General features: G+C 37.8%; 1 protein-coding gene across 48 annotated transcripts in view; it reads right to left on the bottom strand.

Annotated features, from left to right (window-relative positions):
• CLASP1 (cytoplasmic linker associated protein 1) overlaps positions 1 to 21,827 on the bottom strand; it is a 256,363-nt gene that overhangs the window by 128,525 nt on the left and 106,011 nt on the right. For 46 of the 48 annotated variants that reach the window (XM_070240668.1, XM_070240633.1, XM_070240648.1 and 43 more), the window contains exon 8: positions 14,225 to 14,292. In XM_070240668.1, the coding sequence (XP_070096769.1) occupies positions 14,225 to 14,292 (68 nt within the window). Of the gene's footprint in view, positions 1 to 1,906; positions 2,020 to 14,224; positions 14,293 to 21,827 lie in introns of those variants that run through there. The other 2 variants (XM_070240674.1, XM_070240675.1) reach the window with 1 other exon arrangement.

Below are 21,827 nucleotides of genomic sequence, written 5' to 3'. Positions count from 1 at the left end.
ATTTTTTAAATTTAACTCTGAGAAGTAAACAGTCTACAATAAGCATCTCAGCTTCTAGGGGGGCATACAAGGTCCTTGTCCATCTTCCCCTGCACTTTCTCCTCCAGGAATACCAAACTGCTTTTAAAAACAAGGGAGACTGGTCCAAGAGGGTCTAGTCCAGAGCTCTGCTCTCTGTCCTGCCACCAACCTATAAATAAAATCTGAAATGTCCCGTATCCATGTTTAAAAGCTGCCCTGCCTAGTCCTTAAGGGGATGCTGTGAGGATCACAAAACAAAAACAAACAAAAGACATTCGGGAAACTACTTTGAAAATACTAAGTCTACAAGAATCATGGTAGAATCGCTGATGTTCTATTTTGCAGATTGTTAATGGGTCCCTTATTAATCATGGGTTGACAGAGGAAGATTCAAACATGCCACCGCTACAAGAAGTAGCTTTTCATTCCTCATTTCCTACTAGATTTGCAGCTACTTAGGGTAAAAGTTACCAATGCTTCTAAGCCTGAATCTCAGGTTAACAGAGACTAAGGAGGTAGGCAATTCAAAAGGAATTATCAAGCAAAAGAACACTTTATTTTAAATTCAGACCCACAAAGCTTTCTCCATGGTCTTTAACATAAAACAGTCGACTCCCATATTTATTTTGCCCTGTTGTTAAAAAGCAATCCAAAATACAACAACTTAAGACAAAAGCTACTTAATATACTCTCAAATCCTCAAATGAAGGGCTGGCTCTAAAAAGAGGTCAGTTCAGAACATGAATGATTTAACTCTCCTGCCCAGGTATTGATTTCCTGCAGGAGCTTAACCTGAATACAGAATGTTGTAATGAAGGATGAAATAAAAAGGACTACTATCACTGTATGCTTTCAATTCTCAATTGCAAAATATAACTAACAAGCAGATACGCAGCATCTTCCAATATGACCATTTTCAGCAAACTTAACCAAACATAGTTTAAGAAGACAGATATACACACCTTAAGTAAGAATCCACTACAAAATAAACACAGAGCAAATGAGCTGGATGTGTGCCAACGTCCTCACAGTGGGAGACAAATGAGCACTTACTATTGTGCACAGTTCACTCTGTGTAACACCTGTTTCAGTTGAAGGGTTTGGAAACATCCCTCAGAGACAACAAATGAAAAGCCTACCAGGAAGACCGTCCCAGAGGACAACGAGACTGACAGCGGCTGTTCACATCACATCAACTGCACTCTTCCTGCAAACACAAACCTTGTTCACATGGAGTTCTCGCAGTCATTTCAATGCTGCCAAAACGTGGTAAAACCTCCAAGGAAAGACCGAAGGCTAATCAATAAAGACTTTTTGTAAACAATACTTCTTTTGTAGTTTTTCAGTTCCCCATTTTTGCATTTTAAAAATGCAAATCTTTAAGAGGGAAGGAAAAATTGTATATGATGATTCTCAAGACAAAAGCAGCATCCCACCACCACCAGGACTTAAAGTGTGTTTTTCCTCTATCCAATGTTGGGAAACCTTAGAAATTTCTAGCCAGTAGGTTCAAGGCAGCTTATACTTATTAACAAATGTCTTATAATTGCAAAATAACTTATAACCCACATACTGTGAACACAAGAGAGCAGAAACAAATTAAAAGCACATGAAATAAACAGAGGGTGATGAAAACGCAGCTAACCTCGACTTACTGTGCCTACTTCCTCTCTAGACCTCGAAGGTTAACATTACTGTTAATACATCTGTAGGTTTCACAATTTTTCCCTGCTAAATGTAAATATGCATAGCAATTATTTTTCTAAGTTTCCTCCACAATTTTTAGTTATCAAAGCAATTACAAAATATCTTAAATATTGTATTTATTTCCTAGTTAAGCAGCAATAATTATAAACACTCTTCAGAATATATTAGACCAGCCTACCTTTCCCAGTAGTCATGACCATCAGTGATCGCAGTACAAGTGAAAACCCTGCTCTGAAAGCTATACCTCCTCACACAACATAAGCATCAGCAAACTCTCCACCCACACGACTCCTTCGGTGTAAGCCAGCACCAATGACAAGTGCCACCCTATTGCAAAATAAAAGCCTGGACTACACACAATGGTGATTTTTTAAAAAGGGGGGTGACGAGTGAGAGGCAAACCTTCCCCACCTGACTTTACTCACATAAGAGACCCTTCTTTAAAACTGGTATTAAAAAAAATTTTTAACCAACTATCTGATTTCCCCCATAAAAAAAAAGAATAGAACATTCCTAATATAAACCTTAAATAAGAACAAAATCAAAATGCAATCTTATTTCCACATTGATAATAAAGTAAACTGTCAGTTGCAGCTTAAGCTATGTAACCTCGTATCAGAAACAGTCTCTTCAAGGCTATTTTAGGTGGTCTTCTTAGCACAGCACAGCACACTTGCCAGCCTTGGAACATATTACGCCTGTATCCGTGACTATGGAAACACTTTCCTAAGATACTAAACCAGAATCCCAAACCTTGTGAAATCCACAGTCTAAGAAACAAGCAGGGGGAGGGGGTGGGAACCCTTTATCAGCACCTGATCCACTTATTCACAATTATTGTTTTTAACCACCATGCAAGATAATAATGGCTTTGCTGCTTAATAAAGAAAAAGACAGTCAATTCACTTTTAAATGAATGCTTTGTCCTAGCTACACTGGGCAACAATTCAGATCTCACCTAACAATTCATCTTTGGTCTATTTGTTTTCAGACTTGCACAGATATTCCTAATTTCCAACAATTTAGAAATGATACCTAAAATTTTTCAAATTATAAACATTTTAAATAAAAAGACATAAGGCAGGTTGCATTTGGCAGCAAAAAGATAGCCTAGATACATTCATGTATAAGGGCCAATAATTTTGATTATCTGCTATCTATCCTACACTTCTGTCAGCAAATAAATATTTTGTCTTTTTCTTTAGCTACAGGTTTATTATGGAATTTTCATGGATTTAACCAGCATGATACTTTCTTTCTTTCCTCATAAACATGTTAGCTTTGCTTAAGAAATTCAAAAGCAAGCACATTTTTAACCAAATTAATGTCTATGGGCCTTGCTTCAATCAAATCCAATTAAAGATCATTAAGTGGCTGCAGATAAAGGACATTGACTAGTCTATAATTACTGACTTTTTTACGCTGAAAATCCAATTCTCCCATGAGCATAAGCACATCTGCGTGATTTAAAAAACTGACATAGAAAATAATTTGCTTTTTGAAACCCAAGGAAGGAAAAACCGTAATTTTTGCTTCAAGGGGTTTGCTAATCACATGGAGATGGAAAAAAAAGAAACAAAAATCTATAAAACAACATATTTTTAACTCCCATATTCTTGCCATTCAAAGCTGAAAGGCCTTTGGGTAACCTAGCAACAAAAAAGAATCATACAAGGATGAAGCATTCTATTACAGATGGATGCTCATTTCCAATTGCTACTCAGCTGCATTTCCATTGCTGTTTTAGTCACAATTCTTATGCTTTTAAAATGTTACATTCCTAGAATTTTATATAAATATAATCAATTACACATCTTAGAACAACATAACTTTGAATACGTCAAGAAATACAACCCAAGATGAAGCCTATTTCTTCCCTAAGAGTACTGCTATCACATTAATAAATTTCTTTCAATTTAGCTCAAATCTAGAGCTTTTATTTCTTACTGAAAAGAGCGTTATCATTAACAAATAACAGAAGAGAAAATAGATAAATGAGACTTCATCAAAACTTAAAACTTGTAAGGCACGCCCCGTGGCCAAGTGGTTAAGTTCGCACGCTTCACTTCATTGACGCAGGGTTTCACCAGTTTGGATCCTGGGCGCGGACATGGCACTGCTCCTCAGGCCATGTTGAGGTGGCGTCCCACATGCCACAACTAGAAGGACCCACAACTAAAATATACAACTATGTACCAGGGGGATTTGGGGAGACAAAGCAGAAAAAAAAAAAAAAAAAGATTGGCAATAGCTGTTAGCTCAGGTACCAATCTTTAAAGAAAAACAACTTTAAAACTTTTAAATGTCAAGAAAGACAACCCACAGAATGGGAAAACATATTTGCAGATAATATGTCTGATTAAGAGTCTTGTATCCAGAATATATAAAGAACTCTTATAACTGAACAACAAAGACAAATTTTAAAATGGGCAAAGGACTTGAATAAAGATTTTCCCAAAGAAGATATAGAAATGGCTGACACAAGGGGTGGCCTGGTGGCGCAGTGGTTAAGTTTGTACATTCCACTTCTCGGTGGCCCAGGGTTCGCTGGTCTGGATCCTGGGTGCAGACATGGCACCGCCTGGCAAAAGCTATGCTGTGGTAGGCATCCCACGCAGACAGTAGAGGAAGATAGATGGGCATGGCTGTTAGCTCAGGGTCAGTCTTCCTCAGCAAAAAGATGAGGATTGGCAGTAGTTAGCTCAGGGCTAATCTTCCTCAAAAAAAAAAGGAAATGGCCAACACACACATGAAAATATGTCCAACATCAGTCACGAGGGAAATGCAAATCAAAACCACAATGAGAGACCACCTCATACCCACTAGGACGACTAATATTTTTTTAAAAGATGGAAAATTTGTTGTTCTTTTTGGAGACGATGTGAAGAAATTGGAACACTGACACATTGCTGGCAGGAATATAAAATGGGGAAGCCACCACGGAAAACAAGTTGACAGTTCCTCAATAAGTCAAACATAGAATTACCATTTGATCCAGCAATTCTACTTCTGGGTATATACTCAAAAGAAGTGAAAACAGGTGTACAAACAAAAACTTGCAAGTGAGTGTTCAAACAAAAACTTGTGAGTGTTCAAAGCAGCACTATTCACAATACCCAAAAGGTAGAAACAGAACAAATGTTCATCAATGGATGAATGGATAAACAAAATGTGGTCTATCCACACAATGGACTACCATAAAAAGGAGTAAGTCATGACGTGCGCTACAACATGGACGGACCTTGAAAACATTACGTTAAGTGAAAACATTAAGTGAAAGACACAAAAGAACACATATTATGTAATTCCATTTATATGAAATGTCCAGAGTAGGGAAATTTCTAAGAAAGTAGATTAGTGGTTGCTTGGGGTAGGGGGAGTTGGGAGGAGGAGTTAGGAAGATGGGGAGGTGACAGCTAAAGAACACGAGGTGTGTCTTTTGTGGTGATAAAAAGGTTCTAAAACACACTATGGTGAGGGTTGCAAACATCTGTAAATATACAAAATGATTTAATTATACACTTTAAATGGATGATTTTATGGTATGTGAATTGAATCTGAATAAAGCCTTTTTTGTAAGAGCGTAATTGTTAAAGAAAATGTACATTAAATTTTAAATGTGTAACACAAAATAACCCAAAACTCAAAAAAAAGCATGACAGTTATTCTCAAATGATGTTTTTTCATTTACAAGATAAATATACCTCTAAAACAGAGCAATTGGAGGAGAAACCTACCATTTTGAGTACCCACCATGTCCCAGGCATTGTGCTAGGAGTTTTACACACAATCTCATTTACTCCACACAATATCTCTACAGGGTGTTCACTCCATTTTACAAAGGAGCAATCTGTGGCTCACAGGAGTTAAGTAACGTGCCCAGAGTCACACAGCTAGAGAGTGGTAGATCAAAGAAGCGCTTTCTAAGAAGAAATGATGGTCACATATATTTTCAAAGCAGTCCTTAAACTTCTCCGTGACACTGTGTCTACACTTCCTGTGGGGAGACGTGGGCACCCACACTCCAAAATGAACAACTACAAACACTGTTGCCACACACAGTTACCACTTATTAAATGGATCCCTGTCAAGTCCTCCTGCTGAGGATGGGCTGCTGAATTTTCACAAACGGGAGTTTGAAAGACACAGATCACTTAGACATCTTCTGGGGTCAACCTAGGAAATACATCTGCGAATAGATCATCTGCTATTCAAACGAGGCATCCTTCAATCGATCAGAACTTCTGCCCAAAGGCTGTTTAGGAAGCTGGAAATGAGCCCTATGTTACCATTCTCTCTGTGTTTTACTCAGTTCTTCCTCAGCTCCCATTCTCATGCAACACTGCAGAATCTAATTGATACATTAAGAATCCATAAGAAAAAGTGGAAAACAAAAAGAATCGAGGTATCTCCGATCCAAAGTGCTCATATAAGCACACCATATTTCTAAGAGATTACAAAGGAAAAACTGATTCCTGCCACATGAACCAATGAGAAGACTCCCTAGGACTAACAACAGAGGACAGACTGACGTGTCTGAGTCCTAGAATGAGCAAACCCAGACACAGTGCCCCGGACTCGGGAGGCTCACAGTCCAGTGCGAGAGATGGACATTAGATAAACCATCCCCAAATGTAAACGCACATGCAGCAAGCAGGGCATGCCTGAAAGTGCTCAACGGGAGGCCAGGGAAAGCTTTCCAGAGGAGGGGGACAGCGAGCTGGGCTGAGATGGGAAGGATGTGGAGAAGTTAGCTAAGAAAGAGCAGACAAAAGAGACATCACATACCAAGATCTTAAAAAGGAAGGCTAAGGGGACGGCCCAGTGGCATAGCAGTTAAGTTCGCGTGCCCTGCTTCAGTGGGCTGGGCTTCTCACGTTCGGATCCCAGGCGTGGACCCAGCACTGCTCATCAAGCCACGCTGTGGCGGTGTCCCACACACAAAATAGAGGAAGACTGGCACAGATGTTAGCTGAGGGCCATTCTTACTCACCAAAAAAGAAGGAAGGGTAAGATAAGGCAACTTGATTAGCCCTAAGGGAGGGCCAGACAGAGATGAGGCCGTAAAGAGCTGGGGCTGAGTTTGCAGGCTCCAAACAGACCATGGCCACAGTAGGGGCAGATAAGGAGTTTGTGCTTATCTTGAGAGCAATGAATGGAAATAATAAGAGGATTAAAACAAACAAACAAACATGTATGTGGTGAGGGCAGGAGGTAGAATCCACCTGCAACATGGAGACGTTCTGAAAGACTCTTCATCAAAACTCCTTTATGGGACCGAAGCCCTCCTCCCACCACCATCATCACAGAATTAACGTGGTAATGTTAGTTTTCTTCCCTTCTCTTGAAACAAAGGAGAGTTATAAATTGTAATTGTTTTCCTCTGTTCTTAGAAGATGACAGTAGCAATGATGTGGATCTTTTCAGGAGGTGAATGCTTGCAAAACTCCTAAAAAGAATACACCTATTCTGGAACCCATGCTCATTTTCTATCTTAATGTTTCTGCTAACAAAACGTAGAAAGGGACATGCCCATCTCTTGGACGTGACTCAAATGATATAATGTGTTACAACTGTTCCTCACCACAGTCTCTTATTTCTGATGAATAGATATGAAACAAGATGGGCCATGTACTGCTAATTGTTGAAGCTGGGTGATGGCTACATGGGGGTTCATTATGCCATTCTTTTCACTTTAATATACATTTGAAATTTTCCAAATGAAGAAACTAAAAGGAAAGGGGGCTCAGAAGACCTTCTGCTTTGAAGCCTCACCCAGGTGTGCCTATAGAGTTTGGCTACAGATTGCGTCCAGCTCCAGGAAGGCAGAGGTCTAACCTGCTCAGATTTCTGAAAAATGACAATCTCATAAGCTAACATCAAAATGACAGTGCAGGTAATTAAATGCTTTTTAGCATTGTCCTGAGTGAAGAAAAAAGGGAAACAGTAGAAAATCTTTTAGCCTCAGTCTCTTTCATCTCATGGCAGTTTTCATTCAGAGAAAAAGACCAGCCTTCATTTTGGCAAGCTTCCACCACAAAAGAACAGATTAGAGGGGCAAAATGGAGGCAATGAGAAAAATAAGCAGGTTATTTTAATAGTCCAGACAAAGAATGATAGTGATGGGATCAGAGTGCTGGAGATGGGGAGACGTAGATGGAGTCAGGAAATATGTAGGAGTTAAAATCCACAGGGACCAGTGATGAAATACATATATGGGCAGGAAGTAAGACCGAGGTATCAAAGTGGCACCTAAGTTTTAATTTACATGCCTACGTGGATAATGGAGCAAACATTCATATAAGTACAGAAAAGATCCAGGATGGGGTTATGTTCAGTTGTTTTGTGCTTTGTCTTTCAGCAGGAGATAGAATATGAATCTGGATTTAGATACATGTCTCAAATACAAGAATAAATGTCAGATAGGCAGCTGCTGCATATATGTTACAACACTGAGGCAAGGCTGGGGCAAGAGACAAATATTTATAGGAAAACGTTATCTGGCTAGTAAACAAAGCTCTAGCCATGGCTAAGAACAACCAGGGAAAGAGCACTGCCTGAGAAAGGAAAAGGCCTAGGATCAAGCTCTAAGAACTTTATGACAAGGAGTAGACATTAAACAAATGAAGGAGACGGAGGAGGAGGAGCCCAAAAAGCAGAAAGAAATCAGAAGAAAGTCACGTCAGAAAAGCCAAAGAGAAAGAGTGCTTCAGGACAAGGAAGAGATCAACAGTGTTAAACGTGGTGACAGACGAAATAGGGTAAAGACTGAAAACGTCACTTGGGTATAGAAGTCATCAGTGACTGCAGTGGCAGCTCTATCAGTGAAATGATGGGACAAAGCGAGACTAAAGCAGTCTGAGGAGTGATCAGAAGGTGAAGAAACTGAGACAGGGAATACAGACAACTCAGGAGAAGTTTCACGTACAGGGGAAGACATAGGCAGAGCAATGAAAATGGCTGGATAGGGACAGATGAGAGCATGTTTAAAAATCAATAGATTAGACAAGGGGAGAAGGGGTGAGAACAAGTGCAGGCCAATATCTCTCATGAACTCAGATGGACAAGTCCTCAACAGTATATTAGCAAACCAAACACAAGATTGCATAATAAGAATTGTACACCATGACCAAGTAAGATTTATTCCAGTACATAAGGCTGGTTTACTATTTGAAAAACAAACCAATATAATTCACAATATTAGGCTAAAGAAAAATAATCCTATCAGTTGATGCCAAAAAAGCATTTGAAAAAAACCCCAACACCCTGAAAGGCATCCAGATTGGACAGGTAGAAGTAAGACAATACCTGTTCACAGATTAAATGCTCTCATATACAAAAAATCCTAAGGAATCCACTGGGGAAAAAAAAAATTAGAGCTAATAAATGGGTTCAGCAAGGTGGCAGGATACAAGATCAAATACAAAATTCAACTGTATTTCTATACACTAGCAATAAACAATCCAACAGTAAATGGAAGAAAACAATTCCATTTACAAAACCATGAAAAAGAATAAAATACTTAGGAACAAATTTAACAAAATTAGTGCAAGACTTGTACACACTGGAAAACGACAAAACGTTGAAAGAAATTAAAGACAAATAAACTGAAGGATATCTTATGTTAATGGATTAGAAGACAATATTATTATGATGGCAAAACTCCTCAAATTGATCAACAGATTCAACACAATCCCTATCAAAATTACAGCTGCCTTTTTTTTAGAAATTGACATTAGGTGATCTTATAATTCACTTAGAAATGCAAGGAACCCAGAATAGCCAGAACAATCTTGAAAAGAAGAACAAAGCTGAAAAAAAACTTCTAAATATCAAATCATACTACAAAGCTCAAGTAATCAAGACTGTGTGGTATTGGCCTAAGACTAAACATATAGATCAATAGGGTAGAATTTCGAGTCCAGAAATACATCCATACATATGTTGTCAACTGATTTTTGAGATGGGTGGCAAGAAAGTCCAATGGAGAAAACAACTGTCTTTGCAAAAGATGGTGCCGAGATAACTGGATATTCACACGCGGAACAACGAAGCTGGAGATCTACCTCACTCCATACACGAAAAATGACTCAAATGGATCAAAGGCCTAAATATAAGCTCTAAAGCTATACTACTCTTAGAAGGAAACATAGGTGTAAATTTTTGTAACTGGGGATTAGTCGATGACTTCTTAGATATCAATCTATTTCTCAGGTTTTCTTAGACCCAAAGCACAAACAATAAAAGTAAAAAAGAGATAAGATTGTACTACATCAAAATTAAAAACTTTTCTGCTGCAAACAATTCCATCAAAAAAAGGATATGAAAATCCACAGAAAAGGAGAAAATATTTGCAGATCGTTCTATCTGATAAGAGATTTCTATCCATAATATATAAAGAACTCATAACAACAACAAACTGACAATTAACTCCATAACAAAAATGGCAAATGACTTGAATAGACATTTTTCCAAAAAAGGTATATAAATGGCCAATAGGCACAATATGGATATTGTGATGCTCAATATCATTAGTCATTATAGAAACGCAAATCAAAACCACAGTGAGACACTACTTCATGCCCACTAGGATGACTCTAATCAGAGACAGACAACACCACACATTGACTTGGATGTGAATAAACTGGAACTCTCAGGCAATGTTGGTGAGAACGCAAAGTGGAACGGCCACTTTGGAAAACAGTGTAGCAGTGATGCAAAAGGTTAAACATAGAGTTACCATATGACCCAGCAATTCCACTGTAAGGTTATATACACAAAACAAAAACATACGTCCACATAAAACTTTTACACAAATATTCACAGCAGTCAAACAGTGGAAATAACCCAAATGTCCATCAATTGATGAATGAATAAACAAAATGTGGTATACCTATACAATGAAATACTATTCAGCAATAAAAAGAAATGAAGTACTGATACATGCTACCAAATGGATGAACTTTGAAAACATTATGCTACGTGAAGGAAGCCATACACAAAAAGCCATATTTTGTAAAATTCCATTGATATAAAACGTCCAGAATAGGCAATCCGTAGGCAGAAAGTAGGTTGTCAGGGATTGGGAGGAAAAGGAAATAGGGAGTGCCAATGGGCACAGGTGTTCTTGGGGGTGATGAACAAACTGGAATTAATGTGGAATTAAACAGCGGTGATAATCGCCTAATTTGTGAATATATGAAAAACAAATAAATTATACATTTTTAAAAAAATAATTTTTGATATGAATTACATCTCATTATTTAAAATATGGTGATTTTTTTTTAAAAACCCAACACCCATTTGTGATAAAAACTCAGATAAATAGGAATAGTTGAGAACTACTTCATCTTGCTAAACAACATCTACAAAAAACCTACACTTAACATGACACTTAGTTGTGACAGACCTAAGATTGAGAACCAGGAAAGGATATCCACTCTCACCACTCTTATTTTACACAGTGGTGAAGTTCTGGCCAGGGCAATAAGGCAAGAAAAAGAAGTACAAGTATAGAGATCTGAAAGAGATAAAACTGTTCCCATTTGCAGATGACATGCTTGTCTCTTCAGGAAATCTACAAAACTCCTAGAATTAATAAGAAAGTTCAGAAAGGTCATAATGAAGGTGTCTAAGGAGCAAAGTGGAGAAAGCAGAAGGTGGATGGGTTGAGAAAAAGTAGAGTGGTCAATGATCTGAAGTCCAGAAGAGTTCAAAAAACGGTGACACTGGGAGTCGCTGGGCAAAAAACAAAAATTAGAAGGGCGAATGGGTTTTATTCCATTGCTAGTGTGGCTTCCCTATGCCATCTAAATGTTGAATGACTCTAGCAATGAACGAAATTAGGTGCTTTGTTTTTTGACAGCAATTAAACATCTTACTGGTCTCTCAAAGTTACTATAAGGGGACCAAACTCATTTGCTCTAGGAATTCTAAAATCTTTATACATATGTCTTCAGGTTATTCTATTTTGGCTCTACCAATTAAAATAGTAATACTGCATATATACAGCAAAAAAGTTGAAATTACAGGCCTCCAGTAAGTTTGGAGTTAAGGCTTCCTTACCATCTGCTATTTTTAACAAGATGCCTAAAAGAAGTGTTTTCATTCTCAACCCTACTCCTACATACACACATAGACATATACACACAAATATCCCACAAGAATAAGGAAATTTGGGAAGAATATTTACACCTAGACATTTAGAACAAAATGTTGCCATCGGGCCAGCCTGGTGGCATAGCAGTTAGGTTCGCGTGCTCCACTTTGGCAGCCTGGGGGTCATGGGATCGGATCCCAGGCACGGACCTAAACACCACTCATCAAGCCATGCTGTGGTGGCATCCCATATACAAAACAGAGGAAGACTGGCACAGATGTTAGCTCAGAGACAATCTTACTCAGGTAAAAAGAGGAAGATTGGCAACAGATGTTAGCTCAGGGCCATTCTTCCTCACCAAAAAAAAAGTTGCTGTGACGCACCCAATGCCAGAGGATTTTGGTATTCTTGATGATTAAATCATATATATCATGTTCACTGAAACTCATAAAGTATATATACACTCTTCTAGGCAAGGCCTCCAACATGGATATGGTCCTTCTCCCCAATGCCAGAATTATAATCAGATTCTATTTCATAGTTATAATACAGGCTATGAAGTACAAACTCACTAACCTGCCACCACTACTACCTCCTTGCCCAGTACTTTCTATTTTGGTGCCAAGAAGTTTTAAACTGGGAAACTACACAAACCACACAAATATACACACACAAAATCAAATGCATGTGTCTAGCAACTGGCTAGGCAGCCATGCCCGTGCACACCTACTCATCATTGCAGCATGACTCCAAGGCCAGAGTTCTGGTCCCAGCTCTACCAATGATACATTTTTCAAAGCATATATAAAACTATATACAAAAGTAGGGGGTAATGTACAGAAATTATGCCATGGTTAAAATTACATACAAATTATACAGTTATAGGAAAATGAAATATAAGACAACATGGAAAAAGGAAAACTGATTTGTTGATGACAGCAGAATTGTGGTGAATATTATTCCTCTTTTTCTTCCAATATTGTTACAGTTGTACAAACATATGAAAAAGGAATCAGGTAATGAAAGCAATTTTAGAACACTTCAAGCATTTTATAAGAAACATGCTCTCCAAAGACAAATTCCTTACCAACGCCGGCAGGTACATAGTAGCTGAGTCAAAACACCTGGATTCTGTTCCTGCTCAGCACTTACGTACTGTCACTTCAGAGGAAATCACTCAAACTTTTTTACAATCTCAAGATATTCAAAATTTGAAAGCTATGCAATAAGTTCTCTAGCAATTTTGAAATAGCAGCAAGGTATCCAGAGTTAGAAAAAGTTCTTGTTGGCAATTGACTTTTTGATGACTTCATTCATACAATAATATACTCGTGTCTTTTTTTCCCCTTCTGGAATCATAGGAATTACTCACTTGTCCTCAAATATCACAAAGTACAGTAAAAGGAATACATGTACTGGAAACAAAAGATCAGAATGCAAGTCTGTTATTATTTTATTTATTCAACAATATTTATTGTGTACCTAACATGCCAAGAACTTTTTGAACCACTAACGATAAAGAATGCAACAAAACAAAGCTCTTGCCCTCATGAATAAATAAAAAATATTTTACAGTGATATGCACCAAGAAGGAAAATCAAGCAGGATGAGGGTACAAAGAGTCTGCTTAGGACACTGGATGTGCTGCTCTGGACGGTCTTTGTGATGAAGTGGCACTGCGACGAAGGTCTGCGTGGAAGGAGGGCAGGGCCATAAGAACACCCGGGGACGAATGCTTTAAGCAAAAGGAATCCTAAGTATAGATGCCCTGAAGCAGGAGAAGCGTAGACTCTTCAAAATTAGCAAGGATGACAATGGGACTGGAGCCAAGAGAAATTCTGGGAAGAACACTACAAGATGACATCAGAATGGTGGTCAGCATCAGATCATGCAGCATCTGGTGGACCACAGTGAGGCACTAAACTGTAGGCTCTGAGTGACAGGAAACCTTTGGAGGATTTTGAACAGGGGATTAAGATCACGAGTTACATTCTAAAAGGATTACTCTGATTGCTGTGTGAAAAACACACTTTAGGCGCCGGGAGAGAGTAAAAGCAAGGATATTGGTGGAAGGCTACCACAAGAGCACAGTAAATTACCATGACCGCTTGCATTAGAGGAAGAGCAGCAGTTAGAGGGAGCATCATCAAGATTCTAGGTGTATTTTCTAAAGTAAAGCCAACAAGATTAGATCATGGATCCAATGTAGGTTGCAAAAGAAACCCAACGATAAGTCCATAGTTTCTGGTCTGGGAAGGTACATAAATGAAGGTTAAGTCTGAAGACCTAGAAAACCTTTTCAAGATATCAAATTCAGCTGCTCAGAAAGAGTATAAGTATTATTGACATAAAACTGAAAAAGCTAAAGTAGAACGAACGATTGCTTTTTCTACTCACCATTTGCAGATTGTATCATGTTTCCAGATTTTTGAACTTCATCAAATTTTGTAAAAATTACATTCAATCTGTATGAAAAAAATATATATATAAACTATTAACCATGACTGTTTACAGTCAACTATATTACAACACTAACATGAAGTTGAGTCATACTCCGAAAAATCAATGATACAAACTCACCTAATAACAATAACAGTAACTATATTAATAACACTAACAATAACCAACAATAATTGAGCATTTACTACTGACCAAGCACTAACCTAAGGGCTCTATCTGAAAGATCTTGTTTAATCCTTTTTACAGCCATATAAGGGATTATTATCATCCCCCTTTCATAGATGAGGAAATCGAGATCCCATAACTTACTTAAGGTCATATAGTTAGGGAGGGTGAAGATGCCAGCCCTGAAGGTCAGAACCCAGAGCTCGTGCTCTCAGACATTATATTAAACTGACTGACTGCATTCTATTAACTTAACTGCTCTACACAACATATACACATTATGAAAAGTGTCTATTTCTCCTATTTCTGTCTAAGTACAGACTGTCAATTACATAGGATAAAGATTTTCAAAATGCACTCATATTCAATACAAAGGCTTTTCTGTGCCTTACACTTAATTCAAAATGCTATAAATAATTTCTCTAGAAACAAATGTTGTGACTGGATAATCTTCAGCTTAAAAAAATCTGCATGCCATTTATTTTCTATTAATGGATCATTTAAATTGAAGCAAAACTCCTTAACCCGTCAAAATATTCCATCCTAGTGACACCAAAAATGAAAGGAAAACTGGGGGTGGGATGGGGTGAGGTGGAGGGTTGGTAATCTTACCTTGTAGAAAAAGAAAAGAGGCTTTCCCAAGCACAACACAGATACACTGGAATGAGCGTAAAGGCTGAGATTCCAAAGAAATGTACTTTTACATTCATATCTATGCCACCCATTTTCAGGGCCCAGACTAGAAATTTTAGCACTTTCTTACAAACGATGCTGTCATACAAAGCTCTAATCACTTCAAACACGTTTTTGTCTTTTCTTCCCAACCAGAATACAAGCTCCTTGGTGGTAGGAATAGGAACTATATTCTTTTGGTATTCTGTACTCACCAAGCACTACGTCATGCAGGAGAGTAACACCACTGTGTGGAAGAGCTGGGGCCTAGTCCTGTCCCTGCCCTCACTATGGAAAACTAGATATTTCACAAATCCTGGTCTCAGTTCATTCATTCTTTGATTCACTGAGCCTAGCACTGAGGTAGCTAGATGCCGAGTGTGTAAAGGGCCTACCCTGTAGAGAGTCCACTTATTCCTGTTTCATTCTATTCTACTTAGAATGCTACATTCTAAGTAACAGGGAAGCCAAAAATACACATCAGCAAGTAGAGGTAAAATGAAGGGGATGAACTAGCCTGATACACTGCCTCTCCCTCTTCCTATTCTATTGGCAGGTATCAATAATCTTTTCGACCTATCTTTCCATCGAAGCCCAGATGTTGCCTCAGAACACTTCTTACAACTGCTCCAGGCAGCCACTACTAATTAATCAAAGTTGGCAGTGAATTAAAAATCTATTTGTCATCTCAGGCCCAGATATGAGTAAAACTGTCACTCACCTTCAAATTCGGTGGATACTAAACATCTAGAAACATGCCTTAGAATCAATTTCTTAACGCTGTTTCCATCATTTTCCCTTTCATTGGCAACAAAGATCTCCAATGGTTTAAGAAGACGATACAGAGTATCACTACACAGGTTGCCAGGGCATGCCTTAATCAAGTTATCACTTGACTGTGTCAGAACTACACCCTGTGATGTGAGCATGCCTGCCAATTTGCAAGTTAGGGACAAGGTAAACCTCTAGTCTGGTTGTTCCTGAAATTACTGGGAAAGGGCACGTATTTCTTCCGTTGTTGGCAGAGTATTCACCATTATCAATGGCAACTGTGAAAGAATCTGTAGATTCTCTATTGGTGGTAGTATCTACTCACTGTGGCCACATTATTCACACCTGGCAGGCCCAAACAGCTAGGTATGAGAATGCTAAAAAGATGACTGGTATTGTCATCTGCACCTTAATTCAGAATTCTCTAAGGCAGGCATGCCTCTCCCTCTGCTTTCTCCTGTCTCACTAGCTCCCTCACTCTCTGTTCAATAATTAGGATAGACAATGCCTCCGATCGAGGTTACCATCTCAGGAGATCAGTAACCTGGCTTTACAACAGTCTAACATGAACAAAGTACTCCTTAGAATGGCTTTTGTCTCCTAGCTCTGAGCACAGCAATACAGAATGCCTCTAATGGGACCTATCAATTTGTACAAGTCTAAAAGGGTGAATTTTACACATGCAAAGATACACAGATACATAACTAATGATTACCCTCTGAAGCTATCAATTTTTTTTCACTTTTTTATTTTAAATCTTTGGATCTCAAATTTAAAATAAATTTCTTTACTAACCTGACAAATAATCCATACTATTTTCCCCTGGTTTTTCTGAATTTAAATTTTATATCCAACTCTTTAATCCAATTGGCATTTATTTTACTATAAGATTTAAATCTAATTACCCATTTCTAGAATATTTTATAATATTAAATTTAAGATAATTTCAAAGAAATAGATACTAGTAATCTCACAGTCAACAAGCTCCACCCATGCACTCAGAGCTTCTAATTGGTTTTTTAGTCCGACTCATAAATAGGAGCAGACAACCAAGGATTCTAAGATATATGAGGAAAGCCTCTACCATGAAAAGGAGAAAACAAAACAAACACACACATACCCCAAAATCCCAATTTAGAGGAAAGAAGAGACTATGAAGAGAAAAATTTTAAAAACATATCATTAATACTTCCAAACCCACCCCTGGTGGTCTAGTGGTTAAGATTTGGCGCTCTTGCCACAGCCCGGGTTCATGTCCTGGTCAGGGAACCACACCACCCATCTGCTGGCTGTCATGCTGTGGCATCTGTGTGTTGCTATGATGCTGAGAACTTCCCAAACCTGCGGAAGGAGCTGGAACTATGAGTAAAAGAAGAGAACAGATCTCCTAACTACATCAATGTAAAAAGACCTTCTCCAAGGCATATATTAGTAAAACTGGCAAAAGTCAATAACAAAGAAAAAATATTAACGGCAGCAAGGTAGAAGAGAAGAACTTACAAAGGAACCCCCTTCAGGATTTCAGTGAATTTCTCAGCAGAAACCTTACAGGCTAGGAGAGAGTAAAATAATATATTCAAAATTCTGAAACACAAAAACTTTCAGCCAAGAATACTCTATCCAGCAAAAATATCCTTCAGCTATGATGAAGAAACAAAAACTTTCCCAGATAAACAAAAGCTGAGGGACTTCAGAGACACAAGACTCCCCCTTACAAGAAATTATCAAGAAGGCCCTCATACCTGGAAAAAGAAAAGGGTTTACAAAGCCTTGAGCAAGGAGATAAACAGGCAAACAAAATTAAAACTCTCTATCAGAAGAGGTTAGCAAATAATTATAACATTAAAGATAAAGGTAAGGAAAGCATCAAAAATAACTATAATCACTTTACTTTAATCACAAATTGACAACACAAACCAGAATAAGTTGTGACAACAGTAACTTAGATGGGGAAGAGGAAAGGGATGGCAGCTGCTTAGACTAAGGAAATAAGAGACTATCAGAATATGCACTATCTCATCTATGTGATCATTTATACAAACCTCATGGTAACCACTAAACAAATAATCAGAACACAGATACAAGTGACACATAAAGAGACAACAGAGAAAACCATCATAGAGAACCACCAAACTGAATTGGCAGACCGAAAGACACAGGATGAGAAACAAAGGAAATAAAGAATAACTAGAAAACAAGTGATAAAATGGTAGCATTAAGCCCTCATATATCAATAATCACTGTAAATGTAAATGGCTTGAATTCTCTAATCAAAAGACACAAAGCGGCAGGATGGACCCAACAGCATGCCGCCTTCAAGAAACACATCTCAGCTTTAAAGACAGACACAGGCTCCGAGTGGAGAGATGGAAGATGATACTCTAAGATAATGGCAAAGAAAAGAAAGCAGGTGTTATCATACTTAGATCAGACAAAGTAGACATCAAGATAAAAAAGGGAATAACAGACAAAAAGGGACAGTAAATAATGATAAAAAGGACAGTCCAAGAGGACATAACACTTATGAATATACAGTCACCTAACATAAGAGCACCAAAGTATGCAACAGACCTAAAAGGAGATATTAACAGCAATACACGAGAATAGTAGGAGACACCCTCCATTGATGGATAGATAACACAAAGAGAAAGTCAACAGGGAAATAGTGGAATTAAAAAAAACAGTCAACCAGAGGGAATTAATAGGTACCTACAGAACACTCCATCCCAAAACAGCAGAATACACATTCTTCTCAAATACACATGGAACATTCTCAAAGATGGACCATATGTTGGGAAACATGGTAAGCCTCAAGAAATTTAAGAAGACTGAAATCATGTCAAGTATCTTTTTGACCATAATGCTACGAAACTAGAAACCAATTACAAGAAAAAATCTAGGAAAGTGACAAATGAGTGGAGGGTAAACAAGATGCTGCTGAACAACCAATGGATCACTGAATAAATTAAAGGAGAAATCAAGAAATATCTGGAGACAAATGAAAATGAAAACACACCATACCAACTCATATGGGATGCAGCAAAAGGAGTCCTAAGAGGTAAATTCACAGCAATGCAGGCACACTTTAACAAACAAGAAAAATCTCAAATAAACAATCTTAAACTACAAGTAACAGGACTAGAAAAAGAAGAACAAACAAAGCCGAAAGTCAGCAGACAAAGGGAAATAAGAGAAATTGGAGTAGAAATGAACGAAACTGAAACCAAAACAATAGTAGAAAGGATCAATGAAACTAAGAGTTGGTTCTTTGAGAAGATAAACAAAATGGACAAACCCTTAGCCAGACTCATTAAGAAAAGCAGAGAGAAGGCTCAAATAAATAAAATTAGAAATGAAAGAAGAGAAATTACAACAGATACCACAGAAATACAAAGGATTATAAGAGAATACTATGAAAAACTATATGCCAACAAATTGTACAATCTAGAAGAAGTGGATAAATTCTTAGACTTATGCAACCTCCCCAAACTGAATCAACAAGAAATAGAGAATGTGAATAGACCAATAACAAGTAAAGAGATTGAAACATAATCAAAAACCTCCCAAAAAAGAAAAGCCCAGGACCAGATGGCTCCTCTGGAGAATTCTACCAAACATTCAAAGATTTAATACTTATCCTTCTCAAACTATGCCCCCAAATGGAAAAAGATGGAGCACTTTCTAACACATTTTACAAGATCAACATCACCCTGATCCCAAAGCCAGGAGAATACAAAGAAGGAAAATTACAGGCCAATATCACTGATAAACATAGATGCAAAAATCCTCAACAAAATATTGGCAAACTGAATACAGCAATGCATTAAAAGGGTCATACAACATGATCAGTGGGATTTATACCAGGGACACAGGGATGGTTCAACATCTGCAAATCAATCAATGTGATACACCACATTAACAAAATGAGGAATAAAAACTACATGATCATCTCAACAGAGGCAGAGAAAGCATCTGACAAGATCCAAAATCCATTTTTGATCAAAATAACTCTCAGTAAAATGGGTATAGAAGGAAAGTACCTCAACATAATCAAGGGCATGTATGACAAACCCACAGCCAACATCATACTCAACAGGGAAAAACTGAAAGCCACCCTTTTGAGAAGAGGAACAACACAAGGGTGCCCACTCTCACCACTCTTATTCACATAGTAGTAGAGATTTTGGCTAGAGCAATTAGGCAAGAAAAAGAAATAAAAGGTATCAAAATTGGCAAGGAAAAAGTGAAACTCTCACTGTTTGAAGATAACCTGATTGTATATATAGAAAAATCCACTGGAAAACTATTAGAAATAATCAGCAACTACAGCAAAGTTGCAGGGTACAAAGTCAACTTACACAAATCAGTGGTATTTCTAGACTCTAATAACGAACTAACAGAAAGAGAGCTCAAGAATACAATCCCATTTACAATCGCAACAAAAAGAATAAAATATCTAGGAATAAATTTAACAAAGGAGGTGAAAGACCTATACAATAAAAACTGTAAGACATTATTGAAAGAAATTGAAGCAGCCATAAAGAAATGGAAAGATATTCCATGCACACAGATTGGAAGAATAAACATAGTTAAAATGGCCATACTACCTAAAGCAATTTACAGATTCAATGCAACCCTAATCAGAATCCCAATGACACTCTTCACATAAATAGAACAAAGAATCCTAAAATCCATATGGGGCAACAAAAGACCCCGATTGGCTAAAGCAATCCTGAGAAAAAAGAACAAAGCTCGAGGCATCACAATCCCTGACTTCAAAATATACTACAAAGCTACCACAACCAAAACAGCAAGGTACTGGTATAAAAAGAGACACAAAGATCAATGGAACAGAATTGTAAGCCCAGAAATAAAACCACACATCTACAGACAGCTCATCTTCGACAAAGGAGCCAAGAACATACAGGGGAGAAAGGAAAGTCTCTTCAATAAAGGGTGTTGGGAAAACTCGACAGCCACACGCAGAAGAATGAAAGTGGACCATTATCTTTTGCCATACACAAAAACTAACTCAAAATGGATCAAAGACTTGAAGGTAAGATCTGAAACCATAAAACTCCTGTTAGAAAATATAAGCAGCACACTCTTTAACATTGGTCTTAGAAGGATCTTTCCAAATACCATGTCTACTTGAGCAAGGGAAACAAAAGAAAAAGTAAACACATGGGACTGCATCAGACTAAAGAGCTGCAAGGCAAAGGAGAACAGGAACACAATGAAAAGACAACCCACCAACTGGGAGAAAATATTTGCAAATCATATATCTGACAAAGGGTTAATCTCCAAAATATATAAAGAGTTCACACAACTCAACAACAAAAACAGAAACAACCCAATCAAAAGATGGGCAGAGGATATGAAGAGTTTTCCAAAGAAGATATACAGATGGCCAATAGGCACATGAAAAGATGTTCAACATCACTAATCATCAGGGAAATGCAAATCAAAACTACACTGAGATATCATCTTACACCCATTAGAATGGCTATAATCACTAAGACAAAAAATAATGAATGTTGGAGAGGATGTGGAATTCCCAGTACTGGTGGGAATGCAAACTGGTGCAGCCACTATGGAGATTTCTCAAAAAATTAAAAATAGAACTACCATATGACCCAGCTATCCCACTACTGGGTATTTATCCAAAGAACTTGAAATCAACAATTCAAGGAGACTTATGAACCCCTAGGTTCATAGCAGCATTATTCACAACAGTCAAGACATAGAAGCAACCCAAGTGCCCACTGACTGACGACTGGATAAAGAAGCTGTGGGGGGTGGGGGCAGGGGTGTGTGTATATAGTCCATTATGTGTGTATATATATATAATATACAATGGAATACTACTCGACCATAAAAAAAGACAAAATTGTCCCATTTGCAACAACATGGATAGACCTTGAGGGTATTA

The sequence above is a fragment of the Equus caballus genome, chromosome 18 (assembly GCF_041296265.1).
Source record: "Equus caballus isolate H_3958 breed thoroughbred chromosome 18, TB-T2T, whole genome shotgun sequence".
In the NCBI taxonomy this organism is placed as follows: domain Eukaryota; kingdom Metazoa; phylum Chordata; class Mammalia; order Perissodactyla; family Equidae; genus Equus; species Equus caballus.
Note: the sequence above shows the minus strand (reverse complement) of the source record. Positions and strands in the feature narration are given on the sequence as shown.